Source organism: Amblyomma americanum, chromosome 7 (genome assembly GCF_052857255.1).
Source record: "Amblyomma americanum isolate KBUSLIRL-KWMA chromosome 7, ASM5285725v1, whole genome shotgun sequence".
Taxonomy (NCBI): domain Eukaryota; kingdom Metazoa; phylum Arthropoda; class Arachnida; order Ixodida; family Ixodidae; genus Amblyomma; species Amblyomma americanum.
The window spans coordinates 11,391,217-11,419,083 of NC_135503.1; the positions used below are offsets into that span (position 1 = coordinate 11,391,217).

General features: G+C 45.4%; 1 protein-coding gene across 1 annotated transcript; it reads left to right on the forward strand.

The window, feature by feature from the left end:
- Window positions 1-27,867, forward strand: LOC144098488 (sodium-dependent nutrient amino acid transporter 1-like). Its single transcript, XM_077631175.1, has 16 exons — window positions 1-643; window positions 7,037-7,102; window positions 13,835-13,988; window positions 14,614-14,745; window positions 15,694-15,857; window positions 16,394-16,452; window positions 17,343-17,475; window positions 18,419-18,553; window positions 19,390-19,493; window positions 20,133-20,266; window positions 21,296-21,411; window positions 22,440-22,568; window positions 23,612-23,711; window positions 24,533-24,633; window positions 25,355-25,513; window positions 26,995-27,867. The coding sequence occupies exons 1-16, from the start codon at window positions 620-622 to the stop codon at window positions 27,181-27,183; spliced, it is 1,899 nt and encodes a 632-aa protein (XP_077487301.1). The 5' UTR covers window positions 1-619; the 3' UTR covers window positions 27,184-27,867.

A 27,867-nucleotide genomic window follows, 5' to 3' on the forward strand; every position in this document is an offset into this window, starting at 1 on the left:
GCAGAACCTGTCCGCAAGCCTACGAGCAACGCTGCGGCAGCGCGCAAGGCCGCTAAGGACAGAGCCGACGCCGAGCGAGCCGCTCGCGGCCTGCATACGTTATCGAAGTTGGCCGCAAGGTCTGAGCGGCCGCCTCTCAGTTTTCAATCGCCGCGTCGACCGTCACCTTCGATCGTGCGCGCGTGCCGCCTGATGATCACTCTACTCTGTGGCCGCATATCTTCGCGTCAACGTTGCTGCATTTTTACGAAAGTTTGCGCCGATATCGCCAAGTGGTGACAGTGTGCTCGCGGTTCCTTGTAAATCAAATCAGCGCGGCGCCCCCCCCCCCTTCCCCCCCCATTTTTTTTTCTTAGTGGAGCTGATGCGGGAGTGTCAAAACATCGAGATAAGCGCTATCTACAAGGTATACAGCGACTATAGGGGCTGGACAAAGGGTTCCTCCCTATCGGTGTCCTAACCCAGCTGGGCCATGGCCGCTTAAATATTGGCTCGTTGCAAGGTGAGCCCATATCGCCTCACTGCGGGGGATTCCCGCGAGCTTCGGCAGCGATTGGAAGAAGGAACGGCAGCACAGCGGGAGACGGACGTGTCGATTCGAAGCCGATAGATCGCCAAGATGCGGGACAAGTGGGAACTGCAGGTGAGATAGGCTCTCTCTTTCTCTTTTATATGTCCCAGTGGCTTCTAACGACGCGCTGATGCGTGAAAGGGATTATGCAGATGAGCCGTAGTGTTTTTTTTTCCTGTATTCGGATAACTTCCATATAGAGAGGCAGTCAATTTGCCTTCAGAATTACAATAATTTTTCTCTTCTTTCAGTGAATTTTAAAGTGTCTTTTTGGTGTTAGTCGAAAAAAAATGCGTGCTTGTCACGTGTGTACTATTGGAGTAACCATTTGATGAATGCTTGTAATATGTTGTTCTCTGTTATATTACCGTTGCGAGTAAAGTAAGCCTGCCTATATAGTTTATGATGACACATAAGCGCATCAAATGCGCTTGGATCGAAAAGCGCTAAATTGAGGCCGGTGGGTCTGTGATCTGAAAAAACCTGGGAACGGTGCTTTGAACAGACAAGAAGGTGCCAAACAAGTGCGCTGGCTGGCGACCAGTGTTTATTGCGTTACAGCAACTAGAAGGAGAAAACAGACAGTAATCAGCGCCACGTACTTAAGCACAGGAGATCTCGGGAATGTAAGCAGTGATTGACGAAAAAGTCTTGACAATATTCCCAGGCAGTGAAATGATGACGTGAACGTGCAGTGGAGGCTGCCCCTCGTCATATTGTGAGAAGCATAGGAACGCGCACGCCGGAAGAAAAATTGAAGGTTCGCGCTACACGCCGGTTTTAACTTTCTTCTCTTTCTTCTTTCCTTAAATTGATTTGCAGTTTTGAAGAAACTGACAAAAAGTGTTTTGCACTTACCACTATACGGATTTTTCCTTGTTTCGCTAGTCTTATGAGTTTTCCGATAGACTGACCCTACTCCCTCGCCATCTGTACAATATTACGTGCGAACTTAGCGCTCAAAGCGTCCATCTGTGGCAGGCATCGTTATATATTCCACGTGTCGCCTCTTCTGCTGTGAAGCTAGGAAACTTTGCCAATAACTATTCTTTCACTTTCTGTCACAACTGACGCAATTTCAGGCTAACATCGCAGGGAATAAATCACAGGTGGTATACATAACCGCTGAGAGAGAGAAAGAAATAGTACGTGATAATGAAACGTAAAACATTATTTCAGTGCAGCACTAGGCATCGATCAGATTTTTCGCCAGACTCACCAAGGTCAAATGCTCCGTCACATCGCCTTGCTGTGATTCAGAGATGCTACAAACGAGTTTCACTGGTTCGTATGCCACTATGCGTGGCGAAGTATCTGTCTTCTAACGATTGGAGTCAGATCGATTCCTTTTCCCAGTTAGAACATCATGCTGGGTTAAAGGGACGCCCGCTGATGTTCATAGTGCTCAGTTATGCAGATCTCAATTCCGCAGATAGGTTGAGCCACGCGAAATAGCCTGACAAACGGCCTGCTGTCCGTGTGCGGCGTTTGATCTTTGTCCTTGTTCTCTCAGTTTCATGATTTCCAATCCGGCGTCTGTATTCGTTTTTCCATTGATACCGTTTGTCTCTTGCTTCTTGCCCGGAAGGCAAGGCTATGAACAGTTCACTGCATTTTTATTTTAACGCCTATCTGGTTTAAAATACAGCGCGTGACTGTACATATCCTGGTTCATACTTTTTGCTGTTTTCAAAGGCTTCCTTTCGTCAACCTGCTACAAAGCCTGTGGTATTAATCATCTTTCCTACGGGAGACCGGTGCCTGCCCACTGAAATTTTAAACATTACATAAATGCCAGCTTTTTACCTCTTCTACTGTAGTTGGCTTGTACCTTCTTTCCAAGATAAATCGCAAAGTACACGGAGCTACTTCACGTTTGGCGCTCACAAGTTTCCTATGCCATCATCGTTATTCGCGCCCTTTGAAGCCGGAATGCCTCGCCAAGTCCACCACCCAACCCACTTAAATATTCTCGGAAGGCATCAGCGCTCACCCCAGAGCTGGCGTCGGCAATACAAACCGATTACTAGTATGCTCTGGATCCAGGACACTGTGCCTATAGGCACGCACACTCGAAAGAAACGTGGTTCACGAGATAAGAGCGCCAAAGTACGCCGCACGCGAACCTTGCCGTGCTCCACTGCTCTGCACAGAGTTGCAATAGATGTCGATGGCATATCGCTTGGTCGCGGGCTCTAGTTAACCATGCAGAGATAATCAGAATCAGGATGATGATCCTTAGCACGATACCATCGAGCAAAACAGAGCGTATGCACGACTGTAATAACAGCGCATCGTGCCCACCCCACTACAACTTCCGAGAAGACGTCTGCTCTCATACCAGCGTTATCATCGGCAATAGAAAATGATTATTATCCGCGGGTTGCATGCAGTTGTCTGTGCCAAAGAACGCGCGCTAAATTGTATTCGTGAGAAAAGGGCGCGAAAACACACTGCGCGCGTTCCTTGGCATGCCATGCTGTACCGTGTACAGTGTTGCAGCAGCTGGCGTTGTAGTCGCAGTGGTTGTTTTATGGGAAATAGACCGAAGAGAAATGGCCGCGGGAACTGTAACTGCCCCACTGAACAGTGGGCACCGGACGAATCCCGCGGCCAAACAGGAAGGCCTGCTCACAAACTAGTTCCGTGCAGACGACGATAGGAATTCAGTGCCGGGCTTGTTAGGCGTACGCCGGCTTTGGCTTCTCCCATGGTGTACGCTTTCTAACCACGCAGAAAGCAGCATACGTATATCCAACCAATGCTCACGAGCTGCTATATTTTTGAGCGTATTTTTGCTTCGACGAGCGCCCATTCAGAGTAGACGGTCGGTAACCCTAAGCGCTGTTTATCAGCACACGTGTGAAATTGCGTAATTGCAGGGTGCGCCTTGTGAGAAACAGTTGCGCGCCGAGAATGGAACGTCAGTGTTCCGCGGGGTTTTTTTACGCACGCGCCATTGGGGGAAGGGGGTGCGACAGACGCGCGATACCTTGCGCTCGCTATGGGCAACCCAAGGTCGCACGTGCGCAGGGGGAGTGCCTCCATCGTCCGGTCAGCAACATCCGGAAAACCCGTTCTTGCGTTTATGACGCGCTGTCTCGCAGGAAGGAAGCGCTGGGAAGGTGTAGAACGAGAAGAAATATGCGCAACGAAACATAGCGTGGAATGAAAGAGAGAAGGCAACACCAAAACATCCAGGATTTATACAGAAATGTGAAGTCCGGTTGACGTTGGGTGCTTGGAAACTTTAGGTGGCAACCGAAAAAAACAGCGCAAGCAAGACAACGAAAATGCCCGTACTACATGCCGCTCTGCCTGTCTGTTGAACGTGTCTGTCTCCTCGTCCTCGTTTGTCTTGCGGTGTAACTTATCTCAAATTGTGCGACCAACTGTCCCGAAGTTCGACACTTGTCAAGAGAAAAGATTGCCGGACTTTTCGCAGCCAGAAAAGTTTAACGGCCGAAATAGGCCTTAAGCTGCAGCAACCCAGGACTACTGAACAAACCTCAATCTCTCGGGGCTATCAGCGCGCAGGAAAAGAAACTCGGGACAGAGCGGGATGTGGTCGGCCCTCGTAAGCCAAGCTCTATTCAAGATTTTCGCCTCGCCTCACCTGTCTGCGAGGACAAAAAGAAAAAAGAAAGTTGCCCTTACGTGGTAGCCGTCGTTCGGTCCTGCCCAATGAAACCCGTTCACCAGTGGCTGGCACTTGTACCTGACTATCCCTGTTTCCTTGCGACTACGCTTCAGAATAGTCCCGTGGCGTTCCTTCCCGGGCCTCGTTTGGCTGGCAGACAGACGTCCGAAACCGCTGATGAGTGTGCGTTTCAGTGCTCGCATTTGTCCCCGTGACCCGTTAGTAGTAGTTACGCATCTCGCGCCAGTAGTCCCGTTGCTAACACAAAAGAAAGCGGGCGAAGAGCGAAAGATTACCCATGATCCAACGTTCCTTCTAACCTTTTGAACTCTAGGTTTCTCTTTCTGTCTTCCCGTCTATTTTTCTTTAATGCCCACGCGTGGCGTTGCCAACCTATTGCGACCATGGATAGATAACCGGCTACTCACACGGTCCATTGCCTATCGTGAGAAGCCTCACTGTGGCGTTTGCATGCGAGAGTCGTGCACGGTGATTGTGGACTTCAATATGAAACGAGACAATGCGATTTGAGGATCTATATCGCACAAAATTCAAATTTTAACGCTCGTGTTGTGTCCCCTCAATTGTGTGCGCTATGGATCCTCATGTTGACTACCCACTAGCCCGAACCCTGACCCTTCTAAATGTGATTTGCTCGTCTAGATAACGGATATCGGCACAGAAGACAGTGAAGACAACGCATATTAGAAAAAAAAGAAAAGCCAGCATAAGTATTTGCCAGTGCTTTCCTATCTGGGCTTTAAATATCGCAGGGCAGACGATCAATGAGCTAGGGAGCGAGACCGAATTTTTATAAACAGGTCAAATAAATACAGTAAATGCTCTGCCCGATACTACCACTACTCCCCGAGTACCTTTTTGAAGCGCTAATTTCTTGTTGCTTCTTAGAATTAAAAGCAATGAGGACGTGAGGGTGACAACCACTTGGACGAATTATATAATCTCACAATCTCTCAAGAATTTTTCACACGTCTCTAGGTGTACAAGTGACGGGGCATTTAGAAGAGAGAATGCTATACAAAGGGGCCATTTTTTTCGCACTATGCGGAATAATGTGAAATCAACTTCGTAACACGCTATATACAAGCTCCTCGCCTCTATTCCGTACTATCCTTATCAGATACAAAGCCCCGGTTCCATGTTCAAATGCGGTACGCTAACGTTCTTGCTGGTAGAATCTCAACAGTGACCTGATCGCCTGACCTTCCTTCATGCAAAGAGCAATATGTGACTATCTTCAACGTACTTCGAAAATAACACCAGATCCATGGCCAGTGCCCGCCATTTTGTTTCAGTTCAGTTCTGGACCTTTTGCAACGCGCATGTCTAGCCGCAGCCTCGCTCCACCTGCCAGCACTGTCTACTGTGCTGGTTGAAGTAACGTCAAAATTTTAGCGACAGCAGTTGGTGCTAGAAGCAGCTGTGGTTACCCCTGTGAAAAAATAAATTCCAGGGCTGTCTGCAGGCTCTTTCTCGCCCCCACAGACCATGAATGACAGCTGTGCCAGCGCTCTTGAAATTATTGATTGGTACTAAAAGAGCCTATGCGTTTCTCCCTCTGTCCCTTACGAGTTAATGTCAACCATTTAGCAGCCCGCAGTGACCGATGACTGTTTAAGTGCAAAAAAAGAAAGATAGCTTTCATTTTTGCCCTAACTAGTTTTTTTCTGTAGCAATATTATACCTTTAATACCATTTCATGGTTGATGCAGAAATAAAAGTTATTTTAGATTTTTTTTGTGTGCGAATTAAGCGTTTCCTTTCTCGTCGCTCGTTTCTGCACGTGCAATGCCAATATAGAGTTTTAGCATAGCGGAGACGTACTAGCAGCGACGTCTTCGCTGTGCTAAATCTCCCAAATATCTCGACGCGGAAAACTGTCGTGTCAAGATGCGACGAGTGGGACAATTCGCCGGAGTAAGGCATTACACGCAATCGTTTGCAGCAATAAGGCTTCGATTTTATGCTAGTTGCATTTTTTTTTGCTCACTATTTTTATGACTTCAGGTACGCTTATCTGTATCAGCGTAGCGTACATGGCAAAATTACTTTTGAAACTTGAGTATTTAAGTTACCTTCTAGTTGCTCTACTGCTAATACATTACATGCCTACAAATTACTTCACAAATTACTAGTCACACAAGATAATGACATTACGTTAGAATAACCTCAAAAAAAGCAATGAGATTGCTCTTAAATTGGTTTCTCCTTTTGATGCTACAAAAAATCACATTGGTCACAGCTCCTACAAACATTTCAGATTTATTTAATGCACCGCAACTTAGCTTCGAAGGAAGTGGACGTCAAAAATTTTTCCCCGCGAAGAAAGGCTGCCTTTTACTATTGAACGCTCAGCTGGTATAGAAAGGGACTAGCGCAATCGTAAAATTTACAAAACTGCCGACTTCACTTCATCCTTCGATCAATGTATCGGTAAACGCGTGTCCTTTTGTATCATTACCGATAAGTGAGCAATGCAGAGCCCGTCCCTTTTTGGCAAGATAATAGAAAGAGTGAGGGTTAAGTGCAAGCCTTAATCTATGGTGAAATGGTGGGCGCGATACTTAGCTGACGCAATAGACATCGATTTTTGAAAGGGCTCTCAGGGTGTGAAGTGCCGCTTAATCAGCGCGAGAAATAACGGCCGGGCCGGGCATCGTCACTCTTTTGCGTTTCTTATCGCCCTCTTATCTTTCCATTAAAGCTGCCTCCACACCAGATAACACAACAAAGAAAAAAAGAGGAACCTTCTGCATGCATGACGAGTAAACTGATACCAGCCCAACGAATATCTTTGTACGTAGGAACTTCCACCTCCGTACCAGGAAAAGACAAGTGAGAATGGCATCGCTCTCGGATTGCACTCAACGGTAAGGCGACTCCCTCAGTTTCCTAGAAATACCGAGGTGTGTAATAAGACACTGCAACGCACTTGGTGAAGCATTTGCGAAAACAACCACGAAAACAAAAAAAAATAGAGAGAGAAAAGAAAACATGCGTGCCTCAGGTGCGCTCAAGATACACTTGCACTTCGAGTACCTTGCACCGCAAGCTCATTTTTGTTGCTGTTAAAAATCCGTCAATCGTAAAATTGAATACTTGGGCTTTTGTGGATCGATTGAAAGTTCTTCGGCAGCGAAGGATGCATATATTGTTGTAAAATTTCAAGGTTAAGTTGGACTGTCTTTTTCCGCCACTACGATTCAAACATGCTGCCTTGGTGAAGGCGTCATGTGCATCTGGGACTTCGTGGTGACTGGTAAGAAAAAAAGAGTGCGGTGTGTTCTGTTCCATAATGCGATACAGCGCGAATAAAGACGGGGACGAAGCGAGACAAGACACCACAGCGCTGTGGTGTCTTGTCTCGCTTCGTCCCCGTATTTATTCGCGCTGTATCGCATTATGGAAAAATACCAACTAGCCCGATCTGCCACTCTTGTGTTCTGTTTCCAGAGAACTTGATAGAAAAATGGTACCTTTCACGTCATCTATGTTTGCTTGTGAAGTGGTCACAGCGCGAAAACGACATCACGAAAAGAAGATTAGTGCGCACACAGTGCGGTGTGTGCCCTGTTTTCCCTTTCGTTTATGGTTTGTGGAGGTTTAACGTCCCCAAGCGACCTAGGCTATGAGGGACGCCGTAGTGAAGGGCTCCGGAGGTTCTTCAACATGCACTGACATCGCACATTACACGGGCCTCTAGCATTTCGCCTCCATCGAAATTCGATCGCCGCGGCCGGGATCGAACCCGCGTCTTTCGGGCCAGCAGCCGAGCGCCGTTACCACTCAGCCACCGCGGCGGCTGTTTCCGCAGTAAGGCAGCATGATGAGAACGTTTTGGTGGTGCGTTTGATGTGTTTTACGGTATCTGTAGGTCAGCTGGTATCACAAGGCCAAGCGGCCGAAACCTAAAACCTAGACAGTTTCCTTCCACCAGAAGGGCGCCGTCATCAAAGCCTTCGGCCTGGATTAAAGGTGCACTAAAGAGGAAGTATGTGAATGCGTGTTCGTGCAGGTGTTTCGTGCTTTATGGCTATTGTCCTTGTTTTTTTTTTAGTTGTTTGCGTTGTCAAGCGCAGCTGTTTTCTGGCATGCATGCGAGCCCCTACAAGGGTTGTCGGTAGCAGCTGTACATTTTGTTTATTTACATCACTTTAGGTGCTCTGCGCTTTTTATTTCTAAAAAAGGGGGCGGAGTGGGTCACAACTGGAACAAGAAGTAACTAGTAACGTGACACCTCACGTTACCGAAAAATGTTAACGTAAGTACGTTACCCGTTACAGTTCCGAATTGGTAACGGGTACGTTACTAAGTTACCGAAAAAAAAGTAACGCGTTACCGTCAACGCCGTTTCTTGTAACGCGTCACCGACACCCCTGGTATATAGTATATATGCGCTTCGCCTCAGTGTATTGTAGTCGCGAAAGAGACACAATAGAACGAAGTGAGGAAGAGACAACGCGCTCAAGAGACGCCAGAAGAACACGCCGAACGACTCGAGAAGCGTCGTAACGAAGATGCGGCTAGAAGTCGTGCCACATCCCGGAGTGACTCTTCAACTGCGGAAGAGACCGGTTTGAGTTCTCGATAGTGTCAGAATGAGACGCTGCGTAGACGACGTGCCGAGGAAGCGAAGCTTTCGCAATTCAACTATAGGGTTAACCAGAGCTAAACCACAGCCATTTTTTTTCCACTATGCCGCCGGAGCTCCACGGAGCGCCTCTGGCGGGCCCCTGGACAACCATTGCGTAAATATGGTGAGCGCCGCAGGAGGGCGCTCGGATCCGATTTTGGATAGTGAAGGGAAAGTGGATTTTAAGAGGTTAGAAGTAACCAAGCGAAGGTTATCTGATTGGTGGCTAAAAGCAAGACAGGAGTAAAATTTGACAAGACATGGCTAGGTGGCTTGAGCCACCGCCCGATGTAAAGGGTTCAGCCGTATCCATCCATCCATCCATCCATCCATCGTCCTGTGAAACATATTAAAAGATGAAGGTATCGGTCATGAGATAATTGATTTTCTACAGGAAATATATCAAGAAAATAAAGTTGAAATAACATGGGAAGGAATTAAGAGTACGACAACTGTCGAGGTACACAAAGGATTACGGCAAGGTTGTCCTCTGTCACCGCTGCTGTTCATGCTTTATACGATAGGTATGGGAAGAAGGCTACAAGGAACCAATATAGGTTGTGATCTGTCGTACATAACAGGCGGTAGGGTTGTTGAGCAACGACTACCGGGTTTAATGTAAGCGGACGATATTGTACTCTTAGCGCATAGCCAGGAATATTTGCAAACTCTGGTAAATTGCTGTGGAGACGGATACAGTCTAGGTATCAGTTTTAGCGCAACTAAGTCAGGTGTGATGATTTTCAACGATACAACTGATAAGGAGCTTACAATACAAGGCCTTGAAATAGCCCGAGTGGCCGCATACAATTATTTCGGGCTATGTGTAAACGGAGGGAAGGTGCACACGGAAAAGCACGAACAGTCTCTCATAGCAAAAGGGCGAAGAGATGCCGGGATAATGAAATATAGGACATTGTTAGGGTGCAACAGGTACGAAGTACTGAGAGGTATTTGGAAAGGACTAATGGTGCCGGAGCTTACTTTCGGAAATGCGGTTCTGTGCTTAAGGAAAGAAGTTCAGTCGAGATTAGAAGTAAATCAGAGAACTGTCGGAAGATTAGCACTAGGTGCCCACGGGAAAACCACAAACGATGCAGTACAGGGGAATATGGGCTGGGTATCTTTCGAAGCACGGGAAGCTCAGAGTAAAGTACTATACGAAGAACACCTGAGGAAATTGGACGATAACAGGCGGGCAGCTAAGGTATTTAAATACCTATACAGAAAGAGCATTGAGTCACACTGGCGGAAAAGAACTAGGAAGCTAACCAGTAAGTATGCCAGACACGAGGGCAGAGTAAGAAAGAGCATTAAACGAGAGGTTAAAAACGCGGAAGGTAAAAACTGGATAAATTCCATGGAAAAGAAACACAGTGTAGAGCTATATCGATACTGAAAAAGGCAGATCAGGAAGGAAGAATTTTATGATAACTCAAGAGGCAGTGCCCTACTCTTAGAAGCCAGGTCAGGATGTCTTAGAACGCGCAACTAAAAAAAAGAAATTTAACAAAGAAGATGACACATGTGCTGTGTGTGGTAAATCTGTAGAAATAATAGGATACCTCATACTAAAATGTGATGGTATCCATCCCGATGTCTGTACAGGCACAGTCACTCTTCCTGAGACCCTATGGTTTAGAGATGACAATAGTCATGCAAATAAATGCGGTGGAAATTAGCAAAAAGCGATTAGAAGATTGGTGGCTCAAAAGCAGAGGTGTGACATGAGGTTAAAAGTGTAGGAAGACGTATTTAAAGAAAATGGCTAATTTTAACTTACAAGACAGTTAAACAAAAATATTTGGAAAAAGAAGCTGAGCATGGTGGCAACTGCCATCACCCCGTTTCAAAGGGGACGCTCCTACCATCCACCCGTCCGTCCGTCCGTCCATCGTCGTCTGCTAAAGCACGTGCCGGCTACAGCTTCTACAGGTTGAGGCAAGCGCAGGGACGTGCTGTGGCAGACTACAAAGCCGAAGTATCCGCCTACGACTCTCACTGCGCCTGCGCAGTTGTTTCCCAGGTGCCCGCGAGAGGCGCTCCGTGGAGAGCCAGGGGCACGGAGCCATGTTCAAGCTGGAATTGGACGACCCATGCCGTATTCCTCACGCTGATTTGTCGCACCATATCGTGCGATTGCTCGCCAGTTTCTTTTCTGGTTCATTAATCAGAAAATAGCCTTTTTGCGAACCGGTGACGTAGCGAGATATAGGTCAGCATAAATTTGTCTTCAGGATATAGTCTCGGTCATAATACTCGTATTACGGACCACGCTGTGGTGATCAACGTCTTTTCACACCTTACCTAGCGAAAACTGGGAGGTACTTTATACACATGCTAGCACATGATGTCACCTGTGTGGTCGCGCATGAACCCAAGAAATCATATCTTCTCTACGGAACGCGTGAGAAATTTTCAAACGCTGAAGCCTGCTCGGTAATATTTTCGCCCCACTTGTATGGTTAAGCGCGGTGTGGAAATTAAATTTAAATGCATGATTAAACCAGTGTACTTATCGTGCAACAAACTTGATGCTCAGTACGCAGTTAACTGCATATATTTTTCATGTGCTGCACGTGAAAGATACGGTATCGCTTAAACAATGAAGTGCGCAATTTTTTTTTCATTCTGGGTATATTTGTTACCGCTACACGATAAATAGCATTCCAAACGAGTAATTACATACATAATAAGCCTACGCCTTTTCCTGACCTCTAAAATGCTCACACCAAGCGCGTCGTTAATTCTAAAAAAACGTGCTGCTCTGCAAAAAGTTTGTGCTTCGTAACCGGCTTACTAAGCTTCTCGCATTTAATATGCTTATTACATTTTGCTTAGTATACGTTTCTATCGTGCGGCGTTCTCACCAGGATAGCATTGCTGACATATCTGAACTGATTCACGATAAACTTTCTCATTTTATTACAACATTCCAGTCACGCCATTAGATCGTATTGGACTGTGAAGCACGCTTAACTTGCTTTTTTATACCCTAGTGCGAAAAGTTATCCAGTTTTTGTTCCTAACACTTTGTATCACAGGAACTCAATTCTCTAGCTCTCTTTAAGTACATCCGATAGCTCACATTTCATTTCGCATTGATAACGCACGTAACGTTCGCGCTTTTTTTATGTTAAACAAAAAGCTTTCAGAACTCTATTGTGTCATCAATAACAAAGTGGAATCTACTGCCTGCAGGTAAGGCCGCGATAAGATACCTGCCTCTTTTTTTTTTTTTTTTTGTACCACCGTTGCTGGTGCATTTAGACAGTGGCGCCCCTCTCGGCCTTTCTTCCTCAGAATACCCTTTTCGAGTGTGCTGTATGTACATGATTCAGGTTTATGTTCTGCCTATTTTTCAGGGGCCGCATAGTGTACTATGACCAATATTGTGGCACGACTAGGTTCGGGGTTGGATGTGTTGTAGCACGATTTTCATTGCGTTCCCGTTGTTCAAGCATTTTGTGTCCGTGGCTTTGTTTTCAGTAATTCCCTCGTTCTGAATTATGTAATACCATTCCTGCGGTCCTAAGAGCGAATAAATGAACGACCGATAACCAAGGCTGGCAACTGAAGATTACCAAGAAAACTTAATAAACTGTTAAATGCATTTTCCCCAGTTTGCTATGAACATTTTTCGCGTTGTCTGTGTGCATGATGAAAGGAAACTTGCTACCCCACTGTCTCCCTCTAGCAATAATCGGAGAAAGATGAAAAGGATGCTGAACTCATGCCGGAACAAAATGTGGGAATCAGTGAATATCAAGCGCGTAACCAGGCGGGTGCCAAGTTGGTCACCTGACACGCACATGAATGAACTGCACTCTCCCCGTATTGATTCTCCCATATCATACCATCTTTTCAATTCGTTTTCTTTAGCCTAGGAATCGTTCGGAGTGGCTTAGGGCCACCAGTCCGCACTGTCGAACAAAAGCCCTTTTATCGAAGCTCTGGGAAAGCATTATTAACTGTTTCCGAGATGCAGCATGTTGTTCAGGCTGCACTTATTTGCTTATCAGTGTGTGGCGTGCATGAGAGCGGAAGGGCTTGGCTGCTCTTATCTGTGATAGTGATACTCGTTATCGGTAAGGCACGTGAGTGTGGTGACATTTATTTGCAAACACTTAGAATCTCAAATGTCGTAAAAATGAAAGCTTCCGGGTGGCCTCTCGGCGCTTCCGGGTAAGATTAAAAATGAAACAGCCAAAAACTGAGGGTAGCGGGCAGTATTTGCCGACTCTTTCGAAAAAGGAATACAGTGTCAGTCGTCACTCGAGCAATTTTAGAAGACGATGAGACATTTGATATTCGATACACGTGTAACAGCGTAAAAATAGAAAAGCAAAAGAAAGGCATAGAAGTGAGTGCAGAAGGATTTTCCAACTGTACAGTTGAAAACAACACAGAGCTGAACAAGCGTACACAGGATAGATTGGGCAAGATAAAGAGAAATTAAGACAACAGTGCATTTTCTTCTTGAAAGGAAAAAAAATATCGTCAGAAAAACAAATACCGAACGCGTGAGCTCTGGAGTAAATTTACTGTAGCACTGCTGCCTGGCGGCCAAACGCCTGGCACTACCACAGGCAGAAGGAACGAGCGAGTCCCCTCACACTGGCAGGTACATCGGGTGATCTGCTGATGTGACGGCAAAGAAACAGTTTTCGTTCCGCACACCCATATCCCGTGAACTTTTGCGCTTGAAGGTACATACACCTGGTAATGAGGTATCACCAGCAAACCCTGAACTGGCCATATTTCGTGAGCTTGCTTCAAGCGCGTAGTCAGCATTCAACTACGCCGAGACACCAAAAGACGACGAAATCCAAGTTAGCCCTTCCGGGGGAACGGTGGGGGGGGGGGGGGGGGGGGGAGCGTCTTTCGCACTGCTTTTTCTTTTCTTGCATTACAGTTTGTCTTTCCAGTTAATTCTCGCGTGTGTTAACCGACGCTTTTGCCCTGGCAGCCCACAGACGAGGAGTCACCACCACCTCCCGGCACGGCGCACAATAGGAAACAATGGAACAAAGGCATGCAGTTCTTCCTATCCTGCCTGTCCATCTCCATCGGACTGGGCAACGTGTGGAGGTTCCCCACGCTCGCCTATCAGAACGGAGGAGGTAAACATAGCACTCGTCTGCGCTGTCAACTCTCGCTTTCAACCTTTGCACGTATTTCAGGGCCGAAAGGGTCGTTGTCCCTTTGTTTTCGCTTCCTAGACAGGGTGTGGTTAGATCAGGTTTTGCTTCATCGCATTGTCTTTCATCGGCGTTCTTAGAAACCAGGAGAAATGAAGAAAATAAAAGAAAGGACCCTTCAAAAAGCAAACGGAGCGACTAGTTCTGACAAACATTTAAACCTCGGTTGAAATGGTGCTGAATAGTTGCTCAAGGAATGCTAACTCTGGGAACACGTTTCAAATCCCGCGCACAATGACCCGGCATCCAAAAGGGCTGTTGCTTGGAAAACAATAACTAGATACTCACTTTCGTAAAAGGGGAATATACGCATGTGATTCGAACCCTTGTACAACTGTTGTGTGTTTTCCCCTAAAGAAATGTGAATAGGCTAGCTGGCAGGCGCTAGCAGTGTTGTTGTCTGCTGTTTGAAATGGAGAGCGTAATGTTAATACACAAAGCACGCCGAGCAGAAAAAGAAACAGAGCATGTGTACAGGGGGGATATTCAGGAATTAAAGGTGCGCTGGAGGTGAACATGACCTCACCTTTTGTTTTCTGGTTTCCAGGGGCCTTCTTGATTCCATACTTCATCGTATTGTTCCTAATCGGCAAGCCCGTTTACTTCATGGAGCTTGCCATTGGCCAATTCGTCGGGAAGAGCCACGTCAAAGTCTGGAAATGTGTGCCGGGTCTAAAAGGTGAGCGACACTGGCTTGAGAGGAGTTTTGGTCGTACTACAGGAACAGAACAATGCGTCTGTGCGCACCATTTTCCGTCTTGCAATGCGCCCTTCTCTCTGCTGTGAAACTTTACCGAAGTGAAGACTGGGTGGCCAACGTAATTAAGACTGAACGTAAGACTGAAAAAAAATACGAGTTTTTCGTTTTGTAATATGGCGTATTGTCTAATGAAGGGACCGGTCGGGACAACAGTGACATTTTTTTTCTGCATTCTGGTTTTTAAAGCACACACTGGAGAAAGACATGAATACTTCATTGCTTTCTATAGTGGCTGGAATCTGCAGATCGCACTCGCTGCGTTCTATGTGCCTTTAGTCACACTCTTTCAAGAAAGCCCTTTTTATTTCGGGCTCTCTCTTCGGAGCTGATGTCTTCTCCGGCGACGTCATTATAAAAATTTCTTTGAGCACGTTTTCAGTCCCACTTACTGCGATAAAAGCCGTCTGTTGAGCTTGTCGTGTCGGATTAGCTCACAACGTCGTCCAGTGCTTATCTCAATGCACTCAAGATAACATGATCAAAATTCCCTTGCATCCTGTTTTCGGAATCGCCGATGCATCAGCAGTAGTTTTATCAAATGCATTGTTTTATCGAAGCGAAAGCTCATGATTTAGAATTAATCTAAAAATGACTCGGCATCTTATTCTATGTTTAAAAAACGTAATCAATATTTCCCTTACCATCTCTTTTAGCAGACAAAATCGGCGTGAAAATCAGCTTTATGACGTTTCAAATGAGGTAAAGAGCACATGTCTAGTTTTACTGAACAGTTTGATTGTAAAGTAATGTTACGGTTAAAGCTTCGCATTTATTTACTGCCTGTGGGCCTGGGACGACCAGTACTTCAAATACGTGCAGCCAGGGTGCAGTAATGCAGTGCGGAGTGCACGCCCTCTTCGCATGCAGGGATCGGAGTGGCGCAGTTGTTCTCCACCTTCTACGTGACCGTGTCGTACAACTACATCATGGCGCTGTGCCTCTTCTACCTGTTCGCCTCGTGGCAGAGTTACCTGCCCTGGTCTCGCTGCGATCCCGAGTGGAGCGACGCCACGTGTGTTGACGCATCTATGGTGAGCGAACAAAATGCAGAGCTTGTGTTTTTTTTTTTGTTTCACTTTATTGATATATTTTCTTTCTGAATGTGTCAGCCTGTTTGTTCTTTAGCTTTCTGGATGGTCGGTAGCAAAACTGCAAAGAATGGTTCGAGGTGAAAAGACTGCATTTTTTGGGAGAGATGTGATGGGAAGGAGTTTTTGGGAGGTGTGAGGGATGCTTCAGGTGGCTTTGCCGCGACGACGACAAGTCCTCTTACCGAAACCTGGGCAAGCGGGTTTGCTGTTCCTTCAGTGTAAGCCTGTGAATAACGATTTACTTAACACACTCTGTGAACACGAAATGGATAAAAATGCCTGTTAAGTACAGCGAATTGGCTGAGGCAAGGCTCACTAGACATTCGTAGTAAATGCAGCCTCCAGGTTTCTGTATCTAAATTATCGCTGCCTTAATGAACAACTGAATGAAATGTTAACCTAATTACCGCATGCTTTGAATCATAGTGTTTTTTTCTTTTCGTTGTAATAATTAGTTTTTGCTTTTTTCTTCACAGAATTCATCGGTCACCACGAACGTGACAAGCGCCTCATCAGCACCGGAACAATACTTTCAGTACGTATAATAAGGTAACTTGAGTTGTTTCTTCCAAAGAAATGTTCAAGTTACGCTTTCATTTTACGAAGGCTCATTATCATTCAGGATGGGCAAATTGAGATTTGCGGGCGGAAAGCTGACCGTAACCTCCACTCCTGTTAGCCCGATTAAGATACTTTCGACGTTCGTTTCTTCTTTAACCAGTCTTAATGAAAACTATGCACAGGCTGTTGTGCCGCAGGACAGCCAAAGCTAAATAAGCGAGTTTGAGGTTCTTTCAGCGTTTATGTTAGATTGCTGTCTTACAATTTCTGGTACCGAAACGAGTTTACTACAGGTTATTAAGAATGAAAAAAGTTCTTAAAGCAAACTGCAGTCATACCAAATCTTCCACTGCACGCCCTATTGAAATTCATTGTATAAACTCGCCAGAAGAAAAAAAACATCACATTACTGCCAGAGGGGCAATAATCCTCGACAAGCATGCATTCGACCATAGCGAAAGGTAACTTACAGAGCTATACTCGTTGATTATTTGTTTCACTGAACTGTTTTGAAATCCTAGTTTTTTTTAGATAATAAGAAATGTGATAACATTTGGAAAGTTAATGTGAACCCATCATTTCATGAGGCAATGCTTCCGCGGCAGCGTTTGGAATTTTTCCGAGCCTCTCCAGTTCGAACGTCGGTACGGCATAAAAATCGATGGGATCTGTATTAAGAACGGTAAATGTGAAGACAGTACATTTCAAGATTGAAAGATTGGAAATAAATTGATTTTGGTAGTAATCAAGCGAGATTTTTATGCATGTACCCTACGCAGCGTCCTGCAAACACTGCTGAACAAAAAGAGTACATACTTCTTTCATAAGCGTTCTTAATGAGTTGCACCGAATTCCTTCTCGCAGAAAGTACGTGCTGCGCGACTCTGGAGGTTTCACGCTGCCAACGGCGCTAGACTGGCGAATGGCGTTGTGCTGCCTTCTCGCCTGGACTTGCGAGGCGCTCTCCACGTACAAGGGCATCCGCTCAGTGGGCAAGGTGAGATCCCAGCTCCGCACTGAGCGGTCAACTTAGGCAAGTTGGGACGCCTACATTAGCGAGCGGCACTTGCACCCCATGTCGCAGATGAAAACAAAATCATTTTGTAATGCAGAAATTCATTCTAAAGTGTAGACGCCAGAGTTCTGAGGACAACATTGTTGCAGAAACACTGCACTGCAGCATAGACCGCCGGCGTACATTAGGTGAATTGGCACTGACGATGAAAAAGTTGAAGACGCGCGTAACTGGCTCCCTGGGTCAGTGGAAACCTCAATCGCGCTTTCAGTACGTGGCGGTGTGGTCCACCTGCAAAAAGCTACTTTCGCACAGTGTTTCATGCTTAGCAATGCTAAACCGACAGCACTTTTTTTTTTCTGAAGCAGTGGCACACGCTGTTTCGCGAGTGTATCTGCATTTTTTTTTGTACAATGCCTATTTTATTACTTAGCGAATAATAAAGCACTTAACCATACGTGCTGCTCTTGAATATGTGCGTTCTTATAATTCAAACCTCACAACTGAGAAGGAGAAGAAGAAAACATTGTCAGGTGGTTGAGAAAACAATTCGCTCTCTACTAATAAGTCGGTAACCTGCTTTCAGTTGCATTATACTGCAAGATATGTTTGAGCCTTTGCAGTACGTCGTTGCCCGTGACTTGGCCAATCCCAGATCCCCACAGTGTGTCGTTTTCCTTGTGAGAACAACGAGGTGTTATTTGAAATGCTGAGATGCACGCCCAAAATGACTTACTTCATTGACTCAAGTGTTTCACAAAGCAGCTCAGACTGGGACCCCCTTGGCACTTTTGATGAGCGAGCAATGTTGACTGCTAGCATTTCTTTTCTGGGTTGTCGCTTTCCTCATTAGAAATGTTAACATAGTGTACTAGAGTTCATGACCCATAATGGCAATGTCTTCCGGCGTCTTTGCGTTAAAAAGGTGGTGTACCTGACGTCTACGATGCCGTACGTGGTCATGATCTCGCTGCTCATCATCACGTGTCTCCAAGATGGCGCCTTCAACGGCATCAAGGCATTCTTCGTGCCGCACTGGGAGAAGATATGGGAGATTGAGGTATGCGCACATCTGCTCTCAAAGATCGTTATTGTTCATCGAGACGTTTCATTAATTATATGAAGACGAGGTTCCTATACATTCTTTGCTGAGGACCACTAAAGCCATGTTTAAAGAGAAATTATTCATGCCGGTAACGCTACCTTTGAGTAAGCCGTTAGCTGGTCATCTGACGCCGAGGTGAACAGCGGCATCGATATCGCGCTAAATGTCACCTACTCGTTCAGAGAAAGGTTATGACAACAGCCAAATCCTGTTTATTTCGTGTTGCTAATTGCATCAGTCTGTTACGGTAAAATACGGGCATTATTACTAACGTTGAGCCTGATATATAGTTATCATCAACTCGTACCGTAAGTTTCGGTATGCTCATCTCACCGGGTGCACTCCTTCTCTGGCGAGACAGTGGAATTCGTCAAAATAGAACATTGTGAGACAAGCTTATGGATAGAAATAAGATACACGTAGTCGTCAGGGTGAAATTAGTCCCTTGACAACCCTGCCGGCTCGACGACGAAGGAATACGATGAAAATGAAAATAAGTGGAAGCCATTGGTTGGCGCGGTTTTGTTTGAGGGGTACTTACTGATTCGCTCTTGGGTCGCATCCGAATCTTAGCTTTTTGCCTTTTCTATTTCTATATTACATTTGACTTTCCCATTCTAGCTTTTAGCGAAGCTCAATAATTGATTCTTTTAGAAGTGTATTTTCTTGTTCCAACACAATGCTCTCGATTTTTGAACTTTGCAGAAATTTCAGAAACGCGCGCGTTTCACCGCAATTCAAAGGAAAGCAGGCCTTATTGCCTCAACCTCATTGCTCCTTACTATTCGCAGGTGTGGTTTAAGGCTTGCGAGCAGTCGTTCTTCTCCCTGACCACGGCGTTCGGCCATCTGATCATGTACGCCAGCTACAACGACTTCAGGCATCAAGTGGGAAGGTAAGGTGCAAGCTCGGCATTGGCCTTAATGCGCTGCAGTCGACGCTCAGGCGACAATGTCTCCGCGGATAGGACAAGGATGTATCTGTGCTACTCGGCCTTAAAAACGTTCGAAAATTGTGCACCGACATAGGTTCTATCCGACAGGGCTCTTTTCAACACAACCAGCTTCGTGCTTTACTTTAAAACGAAGTAAGCATCCTATTAGACACAGTCGAGGCTATGCATTTGAAATATTGTGGAGATATGCATAGCGATATTTCAGACCGTAGATACTATATCTGTTGTACAGCGCTCCTTCGAAGCTGACAATCCAAGCTGACAATCGAAGCTGACAATCCAAGCGGGAATTCAGTCTCCTTGATGCGTCGGCTAGTTTGCATGCGCAGATCCTTCATGGTTCAAAAAAAAAATTCACCAGCTAGCCAGGCAACATATCCTTTGCATATTTCATAAGCTTAATGGACGCCAGAAAATACTCTAGAGACACCCCAAAGAAAAAGTCCCAGAGTTTTCTTAAATCATCACATCTCCCCTGTGGGGGTATCTAAGATCGAAGCGGAACAGATTGTTATACTAGGCGGTCATCCTCTGCCTCTTCCCGCACTTACTGTTTTGTATTCGGGGACCACTCAACAGGGACGCCTTCTTCATCAGCATCGCGGACACCATGACCAGCATCTTGGCGGGCTGCGTTGTGTTCGCCACCCTGGGGTCTCTGGCACACGACCTCAACACCGACGACATCTCGCAGGTGTTGAAAGGGGAATCTGGTAAGAACCGTATAGCCACTGTTAGAAAATGAAGCCCAAGCCAAGATTTCCTCATGACAGAAACATGAAGGAACTGTTTCGAAAAATAATTGAGGCGCTAGCCATTGCTGACGGTACAAAAGGATACTTGAGCGCCCCACAATTTATCCTTGCTTAAATAGAGAATGCCTTCCTGCGTGGTACTCAAGAGCAATAGGTACAGTTTTATCTCTTTGATTACCTTCTATATATTGCTGCTTTTCAAGGCAATACATATATACGTTGTTAGTCAATGCCGGCGTGATCATCATTATCTTGTGCCATGTACGTTTTTTTATGCTAGGAGTTTTTAAATAATATGTGCCAACAGCCTCAGAGTCAATCTGTCCAATGGTTACAAGGATGTCTCGCTGAAGTGTATATTACGTGAAGCGACTGAAAGGTACTTTGCTCTCGAAATTCGGGCAGCCGAGGTGGATAATCTTCCAGCCATTTTGAAATTCCCACCATACTGTAGTCGTATTATAAGCAAGTTCAGCAAAGTACAAAAAAGCGTGCTGTAACAAGCTATGGGCCCTTGTGGAGTCAAACAGACGGTGGGCCAGCCCATTGTCATCAAAGAGCCACAAAGCCCACGCACCTCATCATTCATCTATTAATTAGGTCAAATTCAGCTCATCACATATCCTCTTCATCACTTCGCAGTAGCAATTCTAATATAACTAGTCATTCAGGGTGATTTGGCAATTTCCTCACTAGCATCTGTGGTCTCCGATGGACTTCGTTCATATCCATGTACAATAAGCGCAGCTCGAAATTTTCCTGCCTCTCACCTTCGAGACAATGCTATTGCACTTTTTGATTTTGTAAATGAAGTAATTCCAGTGAGGAGTCTAAATGACCAACTTTCATTTTTATATAAAAATACCACTTTGTGCTAAAAATGAATTTCTATAGCATGAGTGCTTGCAGCTTCTGCGATGTTTCATCTTTGGTGCGCACCCATGTTTGTAAGGTCTGTTTGCACCTTTATTTCCTTCCGATGTGCAGACCTTGGCCTGGCATTCGTGACGTATCCGGAGGCGCTGAGCCGAATCTCCTTCGTGCCCCAGCTGTGGTCCGTTCTCTTCTTCCTCATGCTCTTCCTCCTTGGACTTGGCACGGGCGTGAGTGTACCACTTGAGAGTAGCCGGGGGTGTTCAGTCCCACTGGTTACGAAACTCCGAATCTAATATCAAAATCCGGGCTGGACAGTTTCTTGATATTAACAGATGGTATCGCTTCATCTCAGATTGGAAATCATGCATGATTGTAATGCTTGCAGCCTTTCTTTATTCGTTATATCTATGTTTCCAAAGTACTTTGTCAGTTCATCTGCACGCCCCAATTGGCGTGGTAGTCTGCTAACCTCCAAATTCTGGTCCAGTTAGAATGTCGGAGTACAGTAAATTTGGCATGAGGAGAGTTTCTACACTGTAACCATCAAACAGTTATGGGAGCAGTGCGCCATAATCTGTGGCGCTGACGTCACGTTAAGCAACAATTGATGATGATGAAGATGAATTTTTATGGCGCAAGGGCAGCTTTGGCCAAAGAGCGCCAAGGCACAAGGTAGTTTTGCATTTCACAAGGTGGGGTTAAAGACGCATTTCCCAATGATTTCACCCTAAAGAAGCCGAGCACCAGACCAGGGGAAAGATTGTACCCATTGTATCGCCGGTGGCTACACCGCGGCACTGGGGATCAAACCCCGCACCTCCCGCAGCAACAATTACTGAAAACTAAGCTTACACTGCGCACCTGTTTGTCTATGTTATTTATTTCCTATGCTCTCATAACCCACGGGACACTATATGAGGGGAGTGGTACATAGAAAACATATATTAGTTTTACGTTTGGTAATTTACTTATTTTAAATCTCATAAATTGCATAGGAAGGGGCTTGAAAAAGGCTGCATGGGGCAGCTTGTAATATGTCAGGTTCCTTAGTTAAAGAAAGGAATAACGTATGCAGAAAAAAAAATCTACATACGATTACGACAAAACGAAAGAAAAGTTCATCATTGTGGTGTAGTTATGTAAAGGTCAATAAATGTAAAGAAAAAAATTGAGAAAAACTACTTCTGTGATACCGTGGAACGAGAGAGCCTTTCCTGACTGAAATGCTTCCTCCCCTGAATTCTCTCTCTCTCAGGTCGGCGACGTCCAGGCTGTGACAACTGTGCTGACCGATCAGTTTCCCGGCCTGTCCAAATGGAGGAGCCACATATCAGTCGTATTCTGCGTCATATGCTTCGGGACGGGCCTCATCCTTTGCACTGACGTACGTCACTCTCAATCAGAACTAAGTAGGAGCAAATGCTTCTGAAGTGTCCAGTGTGCGTATAGATGAGAGTAGGTGTTAACAATTCGGAATAGAGGCGCTTACCGCCGCGCGAGCGGCAATGAAACAATATGTCAGATCCCTTCCCTTTACATTCGCAGCAGCGAAATGCGTTAGACATTGGTTCTTTCGGAAAATGTTAAAATTTTGTTATAAATATGTTCAAAATGTCTCTAAATTGCATCATCACAATTTAATTTCATTACGTATTCTTTAATCGTTTTAAAATTGTCTGCACTCTACACCTTCCTTCTTTTTTTCCCCAATCCTGTCCCATATATGCAGAGCAGAACATTGATGAATTAAACAGGTTTTTTAAATTTCCTATTTTTCATTAAATAGCTATCTCACCATCTCTAGTACTTTGCACAGCGCCCTTCGAAGCATGTGCGCCAAAAAGCCTCTAACCTATACCAACAATTTGGACCTTGTGAACTCGTGCATCTGAACAAGTCGTTCCGCCCAAAATTCCATAGCAGGTGTACACAAACCGCTCTGCAGTTCTTTATGCGAAGGCTGCAGATACCATCATTTTTTTCTTTCATAGCATATAAGGTGTATTCTTGATTGTACGTGCACGTTCCGTTGTCTCCTTTACCTCTTCCTCCACACGCTGTCTGCTCGGAGTATACGGTAACACATCACCAGAGCTGGCTGTAAGATTTTATATGGAATATTTGCAACAGATTGATATGAACGGGGTGGGAATGGCACTGGTTTCGGCTATAGGCACAGTTGCTCTTCGTTGCTGGTGAAAGCATCGGCGACTGAAAAAGTGACCGATGCGGAAACTGTGCGTTTACAGACATCTAGCCATTTTCGATTAATAAGTGCATGCGGCACGTGAATGGTGGTACTTAATACCGCATAAGAACAGTTCAGTTTTCTCATTGCGTTTTGTAACCTCTTCAGACTGACTTCGCTAAGACTTGATGTTTCGTAAGGTTCATTTGCCTCTCCCGCCTTTTTTTTCTTTCATCCAGAGCGGGAATGCATTGCGTCTTCTGTTCGACAACTACGGTGTCGGCCAAGCTGTCTTCTTGTACGCCATATTTGAAGTCGTCGGACTGATGTGGATCTACGGTGAGCGAAACAGACGCTGACCAGACTTTCATAATGAGTCTATAAACTTGCCCAAGTAATGTTAATCGTGTGACATGAAACCTAACGAGTGTAATGCATCCCAGTGATAACTGAAAATTTGATTCGAAATCCAAGTTTGAGCGATTTGACCCATGCTATTAGGTTTTAAAGAAATGTCCGAAAAGACAGAAAAAACAAGAAAAAAAACATTTGCGCGTTACTAAGTATTTGTTTGTCTTTTTGCGCCGTCTGTTGAGAGTTAAGAGCAGGAACATCTGAAGAAGGGGGAGAGAAACAACCCGCAAAACATTCCCAGGACAGTTTTCCTGTGTAGTCAAAAGCATGTAGTTTACGTACAGCGAGAAGTACGTAATAACGAGAAATACGTAATATCGAGAAATGCATACTAACGAGAAATAGGTACTAACATGAAATTGAACGCGCAGATATCAACTAAAGAAACTGCAAAGCATTCCATGCAGGCTTGTTAAAGCACTGCGCGTGGAATAGCAAAGAAAGCGGCACCAGAGCGATACTGTGTGCCGTTATAGGGCACGGCATGTTAGAGCGCTCCGGATCGGCTTCGATCACAAAAGGCTATTTAATGTGCTCTGAAATTTCATTGCACAGTCCTCTATCAAAATAAAGTCGCCGCGGAGTTTATTGAAACCACGACATCGGGCTCAGCAGCCGAATGCCATCGCCATTGAAAGTGATTAAGCATTGAGAACCTAAATAGTGTTCAGCCTTTAAACAGTACAGAAAGAATATTGGACTCATTTTGTTCTGGGCTGCTTTTAAAGGGAATTTTCTTCTTTCAGGTATCAGGAACGTTGTCAGGGACTTTGAATACATGCTTAACGGCAAGATCTCGTGGTACTGGAAAATCACCTGGGGATTCATCACGCCAGTATCTCTCATCGTAAGACCAACAATTTTTTTTTTGACGATATATCAGCTGTAAACTTTTGAACTTGGTGGTGCACTCTCTTCTAACACAACGAAACAGCCGTCGTTGAGCGATCGTGCCACTTTAGCTAAAGATTTTGCGACTCGAACCCGTAATACCCACAAGTGAAGGGAAGCAGAACATGCCTACTGTTCGACATTTCAAGATTACAGTGCTTACTGCCTGAAATTTATCTCGACTACAAGCATTCTCCAACCATGCCAGCAGCTGTAATAAAGACGCACTACTTAATTCTTGTTGCATGTTTATGCGTACAGTGCTATTAAATGATTTGCCAATGCTGCCTGCGTTGGAAGGGCAACAAAGGTGTTTGGAAGGACGGCTACCATCTAAGATGCTTAAACAGGCCGGTAAAGACACGAATGCGAATGAATTCTCTTTAGTAATCACAACACAGTTTTCGTTTATAACAGTTGGCGGGTCGTGTACCGAGATTTATAGCGCAGTTATTTTGTTCCACATCATGCCGAAAGCAAAACAGTAAGTAAGCCATATGTCATAAATATACAACATGCGCCGCCCAGTACCTTTCGCAGAACGAGAAAGAAGTACAGTAAGTACTGGTACATTTTGTTTCTGTGTGCGGTTATGAGGGCGCAATCTGAAATCCGATACAAATAGCGAGTTTTTTGTCCGTACAGTAGTGTAACGTGTGCACATCCATCTGCCGCAGGCAATCTTCATCTACGGCAACGCCACCGAGGGGAGTGCGTCTAGTCTGCCGCCGTTGGGACAGACCATCGGCTGGGTCCTGGCGGCCATCGCCATCGGTCAAGTCCCGCTGTGGATGGCCATCACTTTTGCCAAAGCACCGGGCGCTAACATCCTCCAGGTGCGCATTGCTTGCAAAGCAGATTCTGGATTGCGTACGGTGTCAGTGCAGTAAGCGATCATGTCACCGTACCGAAGTGTTTCTCAGTAGATTAGTGAGAATAGAAAAGTCACTATATATGTCGAGATGTGCTGTTTTGTTTTTTTTTATTAGTAAAACTTTATTTCAGAGCACAAATAAAGTGCTTGTAATGCACTTCGCCTGTCACACCAGGTCGAGCTTTACGAGAAGAAACTAGCCAGGTACTCCAAGAGGAGAGGACCGGGGATGAGGGACAGGCTTAGAAATAAAGGTGACTTGAAAACGACAAGACAGTAGAAGAGTGTTAAGATTGCCATAGAATTGAGGGCAGTTTGGGTGGAAAGGGTTAGATGGGAAGCGGTATATGAAGTCCTGCAAATGTACCAAATATGTTTGATCTTTGCGAAGGGTACTAGGCTGTGAAATAACGAAATGGAGGTGTTGGGCAGGGATGGGAGACTGATAGGGCGTTGCCTGTTTTCAAACTTCTCTTCGAGCAAAGGCTCGTATATGCAGCCTTTGCTGGCTTGCTTTTCCATAAGAGGTCGGAGATTGTGTGCGTGTACTGATGAGACCGTTTGAGAAAAGTCAATACGAGCAATTTTGTGTTTTACTTCATACTCTCGCGATATGTTTAGATATATAGTCTGTTCAATCAGCTGCACGCTCAGTATACAGCAAGATATGGCTTATGATTAGTAGCATACATCATAAGAATGCGAGAACGTGGTAATATGATACAACGGCACGAGCAACACGCTTGCTTGCACATTAAGCCATTATCGCGTCTTCGATCTCCAAGTTAACTGGACCCCTGTCCTTCCGTCTTCCAATCTATCAGACTACATCATATTACCACTCTTTTTCCCGTCAAAACTTTCCTGTATCCAGCAATTAACCGCCTGTGTCTTGGCCACTCCCCCGTAGTAGGTATGTGCCAGCAACGTCCGAGGCCTTCCTTCCTTCCTTCCTTCCTTCCTTCCTGTCAGGTTTCGATTCCGCATGAAAACAGGAATTCTTTGATTTTCTGAACGGGCTATAGGAAGGGCCTGTGAGCGCTGTAGCGCAGAATTCACAGGAACAATTCTAGCTGTATTTTGTGCAAGCTTTAATAGGACATTGAAAGTCGAGAGAGATTGGCCGCAGAGGGGTGCGATAGTGGTTTTTTGGTGTTCTTTGGTGACTGAGCTGGAAGAGATAAAAATGCAATGCTCTAAAGAGTTTTGAATAAGTTGTCATATTTTCATCTTGTACAAAGGAACATTCGTACGTATGCCGTGCGTCAAGTGCTTTACACCTCGACTATCGCCGATAGGTATACTTGAAATTAAGTGAGCCTCGCACGTATTGCGTGCTGTAAAATGAGAAATATTGTGCGATGATGATTCTATGACGACTCTACAAAACATTTATTTATAAATCAATGTTTATGTCTTTTCTGTCTCTTGCTTCACTCGCAGAAATTGAAAGCGACCTTCTCACCAACCGATAACTACGGCCCCCGAGACCCAATGGTTCGCAGTGAATGGAACGCGTGGAAGCAACAACAACACAGACCAACCTGGCGATCTGCCGCAGCTACTTCTCAGCCTGCCTATGTAATGAATGGCCAAGTCAACCCAACCTTCACGCCGGACACCAGTGCTTAATTTATAGTACACGCCGAGTGAACCTTTCACGCGTACCCTTCCCCAGTGTTGGTTCCAGCTTTTGGATGCGCTGAACACGAACTGTGGTGGACGACGCTTCGTGATTGAGTGGACGCAAACTTGACCGGATATCACCCTGCTTCGAGTCAGCAAGCAATTTGTTACCATCACTGTGCTATCACGAGGGGCTTTTGACTTGAAGAGACGCCTCGTTGGCCCGTCCAGGGGACTCGGGAACCGTTCGTCAAACACTTTAACACACGGTGATTCATCATGCAGCATGTTCGGCTTAGGCCAAAGAAGAAATGCTGAACCTTCTAGCCAATGGAGCCTGAACGGAACGCCGTTAGGTGATGAGTTGAAGCAAGGGCTTCTGGCCCTGGTGCGGGTTACGTAAAGTGTTGTGAGACTATAGCGTGTTGACGACCTTCAAGTGTGCCTTTAAGGAAGGAAAGACAAATTTTAACGTTGTTTTTAGATAGGAGCGTACTCTCACATCGTCTTAAGTGCTTGCTTCCTGAACTGACGCTGGTTAGTGGAGCAGAAATCTGTGATAAAACTGCAGGCGAACAAGTGCTGCGCTCTGTTTCCTCCTCTGCTGCCGTGACCGCAAGACTGCATCGCGTTGAGACAAAAAACAAAACAAAACAAGGGAACTTAACTAAACAATCCCGCTCAGCCTTC

Coding starts and splice junctions, on each gene's coding strand:
- LOC144098488 (XM_077631175.1), top strand. CDS start 620: ATGCGGGACAAGTGGGAACTGCAG. Junction 14,746..15,693: donor ATGTGTGCCGGGTCTAAAAG/GTGAGCGACACT, acceptor CTTCGCATGCAG/GGATCGGAGTGGCGCAGTTG. Junction 17,476..18,418: donor GCATCCGCTCAGTGGGCAAG/GTGAGATCCCAG, acceptor TGCGTTAAAAAG/GTGGTGTACCTGACGTCTAC.